Genomic DNA, 14,436 nt, shown 5'->3' with positions numbered 1-14,436 from the left:
GCATAGAAGCTGAATGCTGCTTCTCCAGAAAACAACAGCATTAAAAACTGAAGAAATAATCATTTTATAAACAACAGTATGACCTGAACATGTAACGTTTGTGGCACACTGGCTTTGAAAACCAACCAACCCATCAGCTAAGTGGTCAAATTATAGCAGAATAGTCGTTAAACAGATCACTGCTCCGTTAATCGACAGGTGAAACATGATCAGGTTCAAGGAATGTGTGAATTCTTTTGATAAGATTTCCTTTTTGACAGCACATTGATCTTAGACTCAGTCAAAAAGTGGTGGGATCTATTTAATTGCATCTCAAATTCTCCTGATAAAACCTTAAATTCATCAAAAGATGCTAACAGATAATACAAATTTACTCAAGTGATTGCTGCAGTCTCTTTTTAACGTTAAAATGCAAAAACCTGCTAAGGAACATCTCTAATAGTTAACCAGGCTGATGGTTGTTATGGTCTAATTTGATCAAGCAGAGGAAAAGAAAAACTTTACCAGATGTTCTTTGATTTATGTGAGAATTGTGTTTTAATAAAACAGGTTTCATCGAAGCAAAACATCCGAGGTTCTGAAGACGCTCTGAAAGTGACTGAGATTAAAAGCCTCCCAAGTTTCAGGTTTGGTTTTTAATTTATGACGATAGTAGAAAAGTTTCTGCAGAAGATTAAAATAAAGAAACGAGGCAGAGAGACGCCAGGCTGGAAATTACACATGAAAATACAATTAATTTTTCTCACGAACCAAATTTACTTTTAATAAAAAACGTGAAGGTTTCTTCAGTGACCCAAAAGGGCCGACAAAATGCAAAAAGCAGCACAAAGCCACAACACAACAAAACACCACCATGCAACGCAAAAACAAACGCCACAATTGAACAACAAAAAGCTACAAGTCAACAGCAACAAGCTGTGAAACATCAAGAATAACTTACAGACAACAGCAAAACAACAACAAAACTCCATGTTGCTTCTAGTCACATCGGGAGAAGGCAGAGGAGCTCGGTTTTTTTTTTTTTTTCAGATTATGTCTCTCACTCCATACTGTCATGAAATGGTGAAAGTTTCAGCAAATTTGCAAAAATAAATTTTTTTATAAAGGTTTTCATGTCGTTTCCCAATTAAAATATTAATTGTTTATTTATTGTAATGCAGGGAGAAGATAAAGAATTCACAGTGATATTGTTTTTGTGTTTTAAACTGGGGAGAAAAAGCTAATTTTGGCCCCTCAGGACTTTTGACTCAGGGATTTTGGCCCTCGCTGTAATTTGTGGTTTGATAGGTGTTAAAATAACCACCTGTACAAAAGCCACAGTGCTGTTTTTTTCCCAGCAGGTGAACTGGGACAGGATGAGCAGTGTTTATTCAAATTACCTGAATGTGTCTTTTGATAAGGCGATGCTGATTGTTGACAGACAGAGCGAGTTCAGTTTGTACTGTACAGGAGGAAGGAGGGTTCCTGAATCTCGGCCGTGACTGTGACACCACGTGGGGGAAATGTGTACAGTTAATCGGTCCCAGTCTGCACGTTCACACAAGGCCTGCATTTCCACTTTGTATGCTGTCTGATTCACATCACAGTTATTTCCCATGCAACAGCTGAGGAGACGTGATAAGTGCCTGGTTCTGGCCCTGTGCCCCATACCACAGGTACTACTGATGCTAATCATTCTGCTCTGGCATAATGGGTCAGAACATTTGGGTAACAATACCAAAACGTGTACTGTAAACCAATCTGTTTGGTTTGTTTTGACCTGCTTTTCTGTAACCACAAGGGATTTTACACTAAAACTATATTGTTTCCTCGTCACATTATTATTGTTTTTAATAAGCAAATTGAGATTTGAATAAAATCTAAAATAAGATTCCAGATTCCAAAGCATTCTGCTGCAAATGTGGAGAAAATGAGAGGCATGCAGATGCAGGGAGGAGGTTTTCATGTAAATCCCCTTCTTTGTGGCGAGCGTTTTCACAGTAGCTGCGTTATGGAGGGAAAACAGAAATCATCCAGTCAGCCTACGTGTAACAGATCACATTCTCTGTGCTTTTTCGTGTCCTCTTCTCTCGCCCCTCCTCCATCTTTCTCTCCAGCGTCACTCCGCCCCTCTCTGCAGAAACAAACAAGCCCACGACTTCCACCGATATGGCAACCGGTTGTGTCATACAATTAAAGCGCGCCCTTTTCAGACGTAAACAAAAACTGCATCCCTCATTGTCTACTAAGTCGTAGAAACTTCTAGAACCTATTCAGTAAATTAGAATAATTTTGAAACGTTCATTTATTTCAATAAATCACTAAATAAAAAAAAAACATTAGATAGTGTGGAGAAGAAAAACCGAATTATTTATTCTCAATGATAGATAGATAGATAGATAGATAGATAGATAGATAGATAGATAGATAGATAGATAGATAGATAGATAGATAGATGTTTTTTTGCTTCAGAATCAAAATAATTTAAACTTAAATATTATAAAACTACTGTTTAGCCTCCATGGATTTTCACTTTAAAAAACTGCTTACAGCTTACAGCCATTAAAAACATTTGAGTAGAATACAACATTAGAATAATAAAATAAAATAAAGTGTATCTAATGCCTCCTGAAATGTTATTTTCAAAAGGTACATTTAATCTAACATGAGGTTCTCCGTTGAAGTGTATTATATTTCACCGCGGCTTGCCATACCTGTGAGCGCAAAGGAAAACTGTGGCGTACAAGGAGTTAACGGGTCAAATAAGAGGCGGGGCTAAAACAGTTCTGTCCAATCAGAGCTAGGAACGCTTCAGCGGGCGTACGTTTTCATGTTTTCCCCCCCACAGCCAATCAGATTCGAGGACCAGCCCCCCTCTGAAGGGCGGGGCTGACCGAGTCTAGGCTCAACTTAAAGAGTCTTCCCCCTCCGCCAGCCTGCAGGTTGTTGTTGTTGGATTGAGGACGCTTTGCTTTTACTCTCATGGTTGTTCAGACATTAAGGATGAAGATCCAGGAGTCGCCCGTCGCCTGTGACGCGGGGAGGATCGGAGGCGGGGAGGTGCGCGCCTCGGAACCGGACCGAGAGGACGTTCCGCGGCTGGACCTGACAGCTCTGACCGAGGACAGCAGCTGGGGAGGTGAGGGCTGCACGCTTCATTCTTCACTCACACACTGCTTCAGAATGTAAACACGCTTTAATTAATGACCTCCATTTGGATTTGTACACACCTTCTGCTGCAACTGCTGCAACTGCGCCTCCACTGCTGAATTAATCATAAGAAAAATCCTCTTAAAGTCTCCAGTCACCTTGTTCGCTTCAGACCAGTCGCCTTTTCTGCAGGATTTTGCAACTAAATTTGGTTTAAACACTTTAATATTGCATTTTTTGTTTGTGTGTTTATTTGTTTGTTTGTTTGTTTTTTTAGGTAGTTGTCATGCAAACCGCCTGCAGCTGTAATTTCCAACCAGAATCGATTGATATTGGTGACCTTATTGAAATAGTCAGAATTTAGTTGCATTTAGAAGAACAGTCGATTTTTTTTTTACTCATGTGTTGGTAAATAATATGAGTGAAGGCATCAGAGAGGAGCAGTGTCCCGTAGTCATTTCACGACCATATTTTTGCTGGAGAATAATTATTGCAATATAAATGATAATATTGTTGTTTTGAGACAATTTTCTAGTAATTTAGTGGTAACAGCATATAATAACATAATTACGCATTCTCAAAGATGAATAAAGTTGAAATTCTAATGAATATTTAACTCTGGATTTGGGAGATATTTTAAATATCCAAAATAAACAAACAAAAACAACAGAAACAACAAATAAATGTTTTTTTTAAGTCTCTGTAAATAAAATTGCCCTATAAAGGGCCTACTTTCATTATCCAGTTTTTGGTAGAAAGAAAGAGAAAATATAAAAACGATAAATAATGCAAACGGAAATGATTGATTTTGTTTTAATTTGCGATGAAATGAGTTATTGCCTCTTGTGACAGGCCTGGTAAAGCCTTGCATCACTCACACACCTCCTCCTCCTCATTATTTCCTCCGACTGATCTTGAATTTCTTGTTTCTCTGTTACCTTCTGTGCAAAAAGAAAAGGAAACAACTCAGTTTGCCTTGTACTCTGACGTAGATTGTATAGATAGGAGAAACCTGCAGCACACCCAAACTTTCCAGTTTTGTTTTTTGATCATAGTGTCCGCATTTGCACAGAAGAAAGTAAACAAACATGCAGAGTACACATCAGAGGACACGCTGTCCTGAAACCGTTCTTTTGTTCCGGTTTTACTCCAAACCGGCGCAGTTTCCTGTTTGATGTGATGAAAACTGTGCAGCAGAATAAAACGTGTCAGCTTCAGCATGCATGCCTCATGCCCGTGGAGCCCCCTAGTGGTCAAAGTTTGCATTTGGAAAAATACTGGCGCCCTGAGACGGAGAGAAAAAGAGAGGTTGTTGTTGCCATGCAGCCAGCCCTCCTCTTTCCCTGCACACATGGAGGACGGATGTGGTTTCTCTCCAGAGCCGCAGAACATCATAGAAAAACATTCAGTTGTGATGTTAGTTTAAGATGACCGCCATTTTTATTCACCATTATATCGTCCCAAAAGATTCAAGTGAGGTCAGAATATTTGCAGAAAGCTAAATTTGTCTTTGCTGTAAGTGAGAGAAACACTCGTCTGAGCAGCGGGCAGCAACATGTGGGGGCAGGGCCCATCACTTAAAGAACAGATTTTCAGCCTGGAAATCAGAAAGGCAAAAGAAGTGTAGAAAAATTCTCTTCTTCCTTGCCTCCTACCATCTTTCCTTTTGTCCTTCATCCTTCGTTTGTCTTTCCTTCCTTCCCTTTTAGTTGTCCTCTTCTCTTTCTTCTTTATATCCTTCCTTCTGTGTCTTCCAAGCTTTCATTTTTGTCTTTCCTTCATTCAGTTTTCTCATCTGTTTGACATTTTTTCTTCCCTCCTACGTTACGTCCTTCCTTCATCCTTTTCCTCTTTATCTGGTCTTTCTTTCCCTCCTTTTCCTGCCCTGTGTTCATTATACTTTCTTGCTTCCCTCCTCTCTTGCTGTTTTTCTTATATCCTTTCTTCCTTCCCTCCCTTCCTTCATTCTTTCATTCATTCTGTCCTTCTATCCAGTCAGTTCCCCTGGAGGAACCGGTCCATGTATTTTCCAGGTCCGGCTCGGTTCTGTTGGTACCTTTTGTGCTGAACACAGAATATTTCGTTTCCACAGATGCACTGATTGACTCCAGTTACTCTCCAGCACTGAGGGTCTAAAGAGGGATTTATGTTGCGTATAATCAGATAATAAAGCCGTATTATTCTGCAGAAACGGGCCTGTGGACGCGGGTCTGCGACCTTTGGCCCCGCCCGCTGCGGTCCGCTGTGACCTGATATTCGCTGCTGGCAAGAAGCGACACAGTTACGTTCACTTTCACTCCTTCACCTTCTGCTTTCTGTCTCTGTTCCTGTAGATTCCCCCTTTCCTAACTCCTGTTTCCTCGATTTCAAAAGCGTTTTCCACGCTGCTCGTTGCGACGGTAAGTCCTGTCCGCATCGGAGCGGCTAATATGTCAAAGTAATTAAAAAGGAGAGAAAGAAGCAGCTGTCTGTCTTGACCTTTTCCTTCTGCATGGCGACATGCTTGAGCGCTCCGGAACATAACCGCCGAGTATCCGGGCGCAGCGGTGCACAGGCCGGTGTTTTGTTTCATTAATCTAGTTAATCCACAGCCATCAGTGTGCAGTTGATTTAAAGGATTAATTTGAAATGCCATGGAGCCTTAGCGGCTGGCTGACCGGAGCCTCGCTGGAAAGAAAAACATGGATGTGATGGCGTTTAAAAACCTTCTGACGCGCCACAGGGTCGCCGCTTGATGAGCTGAGCGACCCTGGCCACCATAAGGCCGCTGTGGAGATAAAAAAAAATGAAAAAAGGAGTACTTTTCTGCCAAAAATGAAAAATAAAAAAACACACAAAATTTGAGATTAATCTCAGAAATTTCAAAAATTTCCAAAAGTTTAACATTTTCGACTTTTGGAGCTCAGATTATTATTATTTTTTCTAGAAAATTTCTGAGAATAATTTAAAAAAAGTTGAACATTTGTGAGAAAATAATTTTAGAAATTTTCAGGTTAATCTGCCTTTAACATTTGTACTTTTATTAATATAACATTTTGTGACTTGGCATGCCTGAGGTTTTTGAAACGACTCGTTTTCCAGATTCCTAAAAATGTAAACTCATTACCAAACAACAGCTGGATGTGTTTTTTAAGTGCTTGGGTTGTTTTTAGAAGCAGTAGAAACCAAAATGGAAATACAAAATGTGAATTCCTCAAACTATTTGATGCAGAGAACTGGATGAAAATCCCTGTTGTAACTGCATGTTCATGTCTGTTGGCGACTGCACATGAAAACGGCCCTTTATTAACCATTAATATCTCAAATATAGTCCAGATAGATTTTCTTTCCTCCTTACAGAAAGTTTCTGTCATGTTTGACCTGTTTTGCTCATAAGTTTGTGATGCTATTTCACAAACAGGATTTCATGGAAACACCATAAAATTAACTTTGTATTAGAACAGAAACACTTTTAATGCTAAATATGCCGCATGAACTACCTACTGAAAACCAAACTTATTGCGTGGGAATGCAAAATCTTTGCAAGCAAACGTAAAAGAAAAAATCCCCGTAAATCCGCTACGGGACTCCATAAAGGACAAAAACCTGCAGGGTTCTGGAGCTGGAATCTGAGCTAACTCTCTTCCAGTTGACCTAAATGTTCCCCCAGTGTAGAAAAACATGCAAACCGTCCGCGGACCGTCGGCTTGTTTTCATTCCCCGCGTCGCTCGGTTTGCTCGGTACGTTTCCACGGCATCCGCCTTGTAATTCCTGCTGAGTCTCTGCAGTTTCAGCACTAACATTTCCCAAACAGACTGATATTTTCCCCAGCTTGTATGTCTTGTTTTTTTCTCATGCACAAATGCCTGAACAGATGCAAGTTTTTGTCTGTGGAAACTGGATAAACACAAGCTGATCACAAAGGCTCCCAGCGGGGACCGCGGCCTGACATTATCCCGCAGAGATCTGCTCTTTTATTAATAGCTCGGGCATCGTCAGGGGTGTTCCTCTGCAGACATAATTATTACCAGAGCGGCGGCAGCAGCAGCCAGGGGGACAGCGCAGAGTCAGGGTGGGTGTGGTTTACCCACACTTTCACAACAACATCAAACCCCAGAGGAAAATGTTCTTTACTGCCGTGGTCGGAGGAATTTTACTCCCTCAGAAAAGATCTCAATTATGATTCAAATTAACTTTTTGTTTTGTATTTAAATCTGGAATGTAGGTCAAAATTCTACTATTATTTTGAAAAGTGTAACTAATTCCTTTTATTTTCGAGGAAAATTGCTTTGCTGCAACAAATGCAACTCTGAAATTTGAAGTCATGCAAACAATTTAGTAATTCATAAAAACTGCATGATGTGTGTTAGCATCGCTGGTCACCAGTGCAGGCTGATCCTTTTTCAGCATTTTGTGATTGAAATTGTTGGTTTTAAAAGTCAAACTAAGCATATTAGAGGTGTAATTTTTAAAAAAATTATGTAAAATTGCATTTGTTTAGAAAGTACCAAATTATTCATTTTCTACCTTTTTAAAATTACCGATAGATTTTGAAACAAATTGAACGGCATAAATTCAGGCTTTATTGGATCCCTCTGTGTGCAGATTAAATCGAATCCTGTGTGTTTTGTCTGCACCTCCAGCTCGATGTCTTCGCGCTGCACGTTTTGACCCGACGGTGTGTTGTGGTTTCTCCTCAGAGCCGATCCTGGCGTGCCCGCTGCAGAGGGAGAGCATGGACCGCGAGGAAGCCCGGCTGTCCCCCCACGCCGGCGGCCGCCTGATCCGCCAGCTGCTGGAGGAGGACAGCGACCCCATGGTGTCGCCCCGGTTCTACGCCTACGGTCACAGCCAGCAGTACCTGGACGACACCGAAGTGCCGCCTTCGCCGCCAAACGCTCACTCCTTCATCAGGTGCGCCCGTTTTCCTTACATTCTTTTCTTTCTGTCTGCATGTGGGGCAAAAAGGAGAAAAGGTTAAACATTTTGTTTTGTCTCTTCAGTCGCAGGCGGAGTTCATCCCTCGGCTCCTGCGACGACGAGCGAGAGGAGCTGACCTCCGCCCAGCTCACTAAGAGGATTCACGTTCTCAAGAAGAAGATCCAGAGATTCGAGGAGAAGTTCGAAGACGACAGGAAATACAGGGTATTCACAGCAGCTGTTAGGAAATAAAAGCAATTTATTCTGATTATTACCAGAAAAGCTCATTATTTTCTGTATTCCAGCCTTCACACAGTGATAAAGCTGCAAACCCAGAAGTGCTGAGGTGGCTCAACGAACTGGCCAGACTACGGAAAGAGCTAAAAGGTAAAAAAAAGAAAAAAAAAGAAAGAAAATCAAGCACCATTTTCTTAGACTTTTTCTTTAATACCAGGTACGATTTTCAAATTCTGTCGTTCTTTTCTTAAAAAAAATTACAAACTACTGAAAATATTTTCAAAAAGTGTATGATGGAGTATTGGAGCCAGGCAACAGGAATATTTATTTAATTACGTGAATATAATCATAATATTATCAAAATAAAGAAGAACATATTAAAGTTATCAATTAATTTTGTGTTATTTTTGTGTTGGAGTTATCATAAAATTACTTCTTCATTCTTCTAATATTACGACTTTATTCCCGTTTTTATTCTCATATTACTTGTGACATTATGACATTTTTGTAAAAGGTAAAAATAATATTTGTCTGACTTATACATTTTCTCATAGAGTTGACATTAATCCAAAGCAAAAATATAAATAAATTGTAAAATATGTTTGTCAAACAAGACGGCACAAAGTGAGAATTTTTTTCAGGTTTTCAGGTTTCCTTCTATTTTCACGGTAAATATTATCACTGACTTACACTCTGAAATAAAACCTTTTAACTGTATTAACATTTGGATAAAAACAGGAAGAGTTTTCAAACTGAAACTGATCGAGATTCTGTTTTAATTTCTGAGAATAGACAGAATATTGTTTCAGCTTTCTTCAATCGAGACCAAAACTCATAAGCAAACTGGAAGCATTTCATTTAAAAGGGAAAAACAATTCAGCACATTTATGTCCATGTTTAAACAAATAAACATTTAAGTCAAATCAGCTGTTTTTCTGTATTGGAAGTGAAAAAAGTGAATCACATATTTACCTGGACGTGTTTCTGCAGAGCGGAAGCTGATGAAGTCGGAGGAAGATCTCCCGCCGGTGACCCGCCAGCGCAGCAACACGCTGCCCAAAAGCTTCGGCTCCCAGCTGGACAAGAAGACGCAGCAGGAGAAGGCGCCCAAGCCGCCGGTGGAGAGCACTCTGGAGTCCGTCCAGAAGAAGCTGCAAGAGAAGAGGCAGGAGGTGAACCGTCCCGAGGACATCAAGGTAAAAAACACCTGCTGCACAGAAAGATCCAGAGGTCCACCCTGAAGCAGACGTTGACGCTCCTCCTGTTCTCCTGCTGCAGGATATGACGCGGGATCAGATCGGAGCGGAGAAAGTCGCTCTGCAGAAAGCGCTGCTCCATTATGAGAGCATCCACGGCCGACCGGTGAGTCTGGGACAGCTCCGCCTCCAAATATCAACGAGATTTACCAGGTTTTTGAGTTATAAACACATAAAAAGCAGAAAAAAATGATACAGTGGAGAAGAAAATGATTCAGCAGACAGGTCAGAGTTCAGTTACAAAACGATGCGTCTCCTCTTTCTGGGAGAGAGGGAAGAGAAAAAAGTTATAGTGAGAAAAAATCATAATGACGCGACGTTATGATTTTAAATAAATCATAAATTAAAACTAAAGAGCAACTTTTGAATTAAAATCTACTAAAAAATGTTAGATTAAACACAAAGTGATCATCATTTCGAAGCTTTCAGGTTTCCTTCTATTGTCAAAGTGAATAGAATCACTGATTGTTGATTTGAATTTTTAAAGTTATATTATTTGAGCTACAATAGTGCAAATAGCCTCCATGTTGTTTTTTGCTGCAATTTACTAAACAGCAAATGCTTTTCTTGCTCCAGGTGACCAAGAGCGAGAGGCAAATCATGAAGCCGCTGTACGACAGATACCGGCTGGTGAAGCAGATCCTCTGCAGAGCCTCCACCATCCCCGTCATCGTAAGTACCGCATCCTAATTCCCTCGCACCACACGTTTAGCACGTCCGCAGGCGCTTAATCCCGGACGGCGCCTTGCTGCGCGGACACGCGGCGGTCACGCCACAGACGTGTTGTTGCCCTCTCAAGACTTTAAGTCCAGACTTAGCAGATCAAAGGATCACAGGCGGGATCCTTCGCAGGAACAGAAACGTCACAGCAAGGAGAGGATGGATTATTCTGAATGAAACAAAACAGACAAAATTATTAGGAGTAAATTTCAGCCATTTAAAAAAAAAAAAAGTTGAAATTTCTGATTTTCAAAAGTCTAAAATTTGCCGAAAAATCTGGAATTTTTGAAAAAGAAAAAAGAACATTTCTGAGTTTCAAAAGTTTAACATTTTCAATCAATATAAAAGGTTTTGACTGTGTAAATTTCAATAAGATTTATTTTAACAAAGTGGATAACCAAAACTACACTAGTGTTTTAGATAAGAAGGAGTAAATTGTCACTAAAAAAATCTCAAAAATTTTCTAGAAAAAATTTGGAAATTTGAAAAGTCAAAAATTTGCCAGAAAACATGTCAAGAATTTGAGAGAGAAAAAAAACAGGAAATTTGAGTATCAAAATTCAAACATTTTTGACTTTTGACATTCTGAAATTTCCATGTTTTTTTTCTAGAAAATTTCTGAGATTAATCTAAAATGTCAGGTTTTTTTCCCCAAAAACTTTAAACTTTTGAATTTCAGAAATTTCTGAGCTTAATCTCAAACTTTCAGATGTTTTTGGCAGACATTTACCACTCCTTTTTAATTTTTTTTCCTTCCACAGTGACCCTAACACTCCATCGTATAAAATTAGTGCTTTTATTGCGTATTCACACTGTTTACATGCATGTTAATTCCACACCATGACGTGTAATTAGAAAGACGTGCAGGCGCCGGGCTGCTCCTCCTCCTCCGTGTGGCCGTGCTGTAAATGCTCCTGGTGTGGTTAATTCCTCCCTTCTTGACCGTCACCACAGGGCTCCCCCTCCAGCAAGCGCAGAGGGCCCCTCCTTCAGCCCATAATCGAGGGTGAAACCGCTCTGTTCTTCGACGACATCAAGGTGAAGAGCTGCTGCTGTTGTTGCTGTTTCCCCAGACCCTCATCCTTCTTATTTGCAACCATTTCCCCTCTGATGGAGCTAGTTGGTGCCTGTTGATTGGGCAGCTGCCTGCTTCCTGCCTCAGCATCAGTACAGCTGTTAAATTAAATCAGCAGCTGTTGATGTTTGAAACACCATGTCGCCTGGATGCACGTTTATGTTGGGTGATGAGAAACTAAACCAATGTTCTCCTCTTCCACTTGTCAGCACTAATCGGTATAAGCAGTGATTTAAGTACTAACCCTTCACGACCCTCTGTGACTAAACCCCCCAAACCGGTTTGGTTTTAACCCTTTGTCTTGCTCGTCTTCTGCTGCTCTTTTTTATTAATCATGTCCTGTTTTGTATTTTCTTTCAGGAGGAGGAGGATGGCTCGGAGGACGACGGGGACACAAAGACTCACTTCACAGAAAACATTCAGCCTGAGCTCAGCGTTTTCAGCTTCATGGATGAGGAAGTGGACGGTTTCATTTCTCCTGTGGACGAACTTTCACCCTCCAAAACCACAGCAGACATGGGGCTGTCCAACCTGCACTCGGCCACCATGTAAGTACATGAAGGAGAAAAACACACCCTCTTGTGTTCTGTAGTATTCAGCGCTTATCAGGCTTTTTGAAACTGAATAACTAACAGTTACTGAAGCAAATAAAAACACAAGCTAACAGTACTTCACATAAACAGCTATTAAAGTTAAAACCAAACTACAAACTACTAAGGGCTACACAGGTAATCTGCTAGGCTAACAGCTACAGCTATTTAAGTATACAGGCTATTTTAAGTAGTATTTATGTAACAACTGGTGATTCTAACATGCAGTTAGCCTCAGAGCTAAACAAGCTAACGGCTACATAAATTAATCAATATTCCATGTAACAGTTTCTCAAGCTTTTCAAAACTCACAGCTAGCTAATCATGCCAGTAGCTATTTGGACCAACAGCTGCTAAGGTTAATAGCTATTCAAACAAATGGCTACTTAGGCTAACAGCTACACAAGCAAACAACTACTGAAGGCAAGAGTTACTTAAGCTAGCATCTACTCAAACTACTCATGCTAACATGAGTTAGTCATTGTGTTTAGCTTCAGAGCTGAACAAGCTAACAGTTGCATAAATTAACTGCTATTCACAGTAATAGTTACTCAAGCTTTTCAAAACTCACAGCTAGCTAATTAGGCTGATTGCTATTTGGATTAACAGTCATTATACTTAAACAAATGGCTGCTTAAGCTAACCCCCTCTCAAGCTAACAGCTACACAAGCAAACAGCTACTGAAGGCAAGAGTTAGTTAAGCTAGCATCTACTTAAACTACTCATGCTAACATGAGTTAGTCATTGTGTTTAGCTTCAGAGCTGAACAAGCTAACAGTTCCATAAATTAACTGCTATTCAGAGTAATAGTTACTCAAGCTTTTCAAAACTCACAGCTAGCTAATTAGGCTGATTGCTATTTGGATTAACAGTCACTATACTTAAACAAATGGCTGCTTAAGCTAACCCCCTCTCAAGCTAACAGCTACACAAAGAAACGCTTAGTTAAGCTAACATCTACTCAAATTACTCATGCTAATGTGAGTTAGTTATGGAGCTTAGCCTCTCAACTACTGAATAGATTAGTTAGTCACTATAAAAGCTACTTAAGCTAATGGCTGTTTTAGCTTACAGCTATTCTGATTAACAGATAATGGCTACTGAAGCTACTCTACCTACTTGTGTAATAACTACTTAGGCTAACAGCTATAAAAGTTAATGGCTAATTAGGCTAATACTTACTCCTCAGCCAAATGTTCTGCCTACTGTTTACTGTAAAGAAATAAACTATTTGTGAGATTAGGTCAGACATCTAATTTAAATGTTTTGTTTTTCCTCTCGATCGCAGGCAGGAACTCATGGAGCAACTTCAAGAGACAAGAGAGGAAAAGAAAAGGATCCGTAAGAACCTGAAGGAGTTTGAGGACCAATTTTTCAGACAAAATGGAAGGTATGAAGAAGCCATGTTTAAGCACGTGCTCCTTCATGTTGGAGCTTCTCTCCAGTTTCATTTACTGATTTTTGCTGCCTTGTTTTTTCACAGAACTGTCCAGAAGGAAGACCGCTCCCCGCTTGCAGACGAATACCACGAATACAAGCACGTGAAAGCCAAACTGCGACTGCTGGAAGTTCTCATCAGTAAAAGAGACTCGACTAAGCTCATCTGAGTTGATATGGATTTAAAAGAAAAACTGCATTGAGACTGGTGCTCAGTTTCCTGTGAAGCAAACATCTCTGTCTGTTGGACTAAACTGGGAACAAACCGCTGCTCTGGGAACACAAAACCACCCGTTTCTTCTCCATCAGACCTCAACTTGCAAGCAGGAACTTTCTTCAGACGAAGCGGCATACGCACAAATAAACCTGAATCACTGATAATTTATTTCTATCAATTTGAAAGTTTTAAGAGAATTTATGTCCTATGTTAAACTGTAGAAATTGTTAAAGTTAAATCCTAATATTACTTAGAAGAAATTAGACGTGAAATTGTTATTTTTGAAGGATTTTGTGATGAAGATGTGTATTTATGTGTATTTTTCTAAGGGAGATGTTACTGTTTGTATCAGTTTTCATCAAAATGAATAGCTTCTGTTATTTCAGTTTTGGCCACCATGTTCTGTCTGAAATAATATTTTTGTTTTGCTTCTTTAGAAGTTTAATAATCAAGCACTTGCTCACTAATCACTACGACCCACACAGGCACTGATCACATCCAATCAAAACTGCCCATTTTTGTGACCACTTCAAAAGTTTTGTGGGATTTTGTGTTTATGCTTCTTACTTTATGCCAGATAAGCTGATCTGTAAGTCACTGCTTGGTGTTTTCACACATTGTTCAGGCAGACCAGGCCGGGCCAGAACATGGCCGCCCGTTTGTTTCTCTGTAAATACGGATCACAAAGTTTGTTTACGTTTCTGTGAGCGAGTACTTTTCTCCTTTCCTTCTCCAAAATGGATGATTACCTGCGTGAATTTTGTTTTCACTTAGTGTAAACACTGGCCAGGCTTAACAATCCTGAGTGTGTACATTTTAGTACATAAAATTGTATTTTGTATATAATATGGATTAAATCATATTTTTACTGAGA

The 14,436-nt window shown here is 39.9% G+C and overlaps 1 protein-coding gene across 6 annotated transcripts in view; it reads left to right on the top strand.

The window, feature by feature from the left end:
- The window catches only part of fam13a (family with sequence similarity 13 member A), a 64,522-nt gene extending 50,086 nt beyond the window's left edge, over nucleotides 1–14,436 (top strand). For 3 of the 6 annotated variants that reach the window (XM_016676346.1, XM_016676347.1, XM_016676348.1), the window contains exons 15-26: nucleotides 2,974–3,118; nucleotides 5,463–5,528; nucleotides 7,810–8,023; nucleotides 8,113–8,254; nucleotides 8,335–8,416; nucleotides 9,257–9,462; nucleotides 9,545–9,628; nucleotides 10,099–10,194; nucleotides 11,197–11,280; nucleotides 11,678–11,865; nucleotides 13,197–13,298; nucleotides 13,392–14,436. In XM_016676346.1, the coding sequence (XP_016531832.1) occupies nucleotides 2,974–3,118; nucleotides 5,463–5,528; nucleotides 7,810–8,023; nucleotides 8,113–8,254; nucleotides 8,335–8,416; nucleotides 9,257–9,462; nucleotides 9,545–9,628; nucleotides 10,099–10,194; nucleotides 11,197–11,280; nucleotides 11,678–11,865; nucleotides 13,197–13,298; nucleotides 13,392–13,515 (1,533 nt within the window). In that variant the 3' untranslated portion in view covers nucleotides 13,516–14,436. The remainder of the gene's footprint in view (nucleotides 1–2,973; nucleotides 3,119–5,462; nucleotides 5,529–7,809; nucleotides 8,024–8,112; nucleotides 8,255–8,334; nucleotides 8,417–9,256; nucleotides 9,463–9,544; nucleotides 9,629–10,098; nucleotides 10,195–11,196; nucleotides 11,281–11,677; nucleotides 11,866–13,196; nucleotides 13,299–13,391) is intronic. The other 3 variants (XM_016676349.1, XM_007561959.2, XM_016676350.1) reach the window with 3 other exon arrangements.

Source organism: Poecilia formosa, unplaced genomic scaffold (assembly GCF_000485575.1).
Source record: "Poecilia formosa unplaced genomic scaffold, Poecilia_formosa-5.1.2 Scaffold132, whole genome shotgun sequence".
Lineage (NCBI taxonomy): Eukaryota > Metazoa > Chordata > Actinopteri > Cyprinodontiformes > Poeciliidae > Poecilia > Poecilia formosa.
Note: the sequence above shows the minus strand (reverse complement) of the source record. Positions and strands in the feature narration are given on the sequence as shown.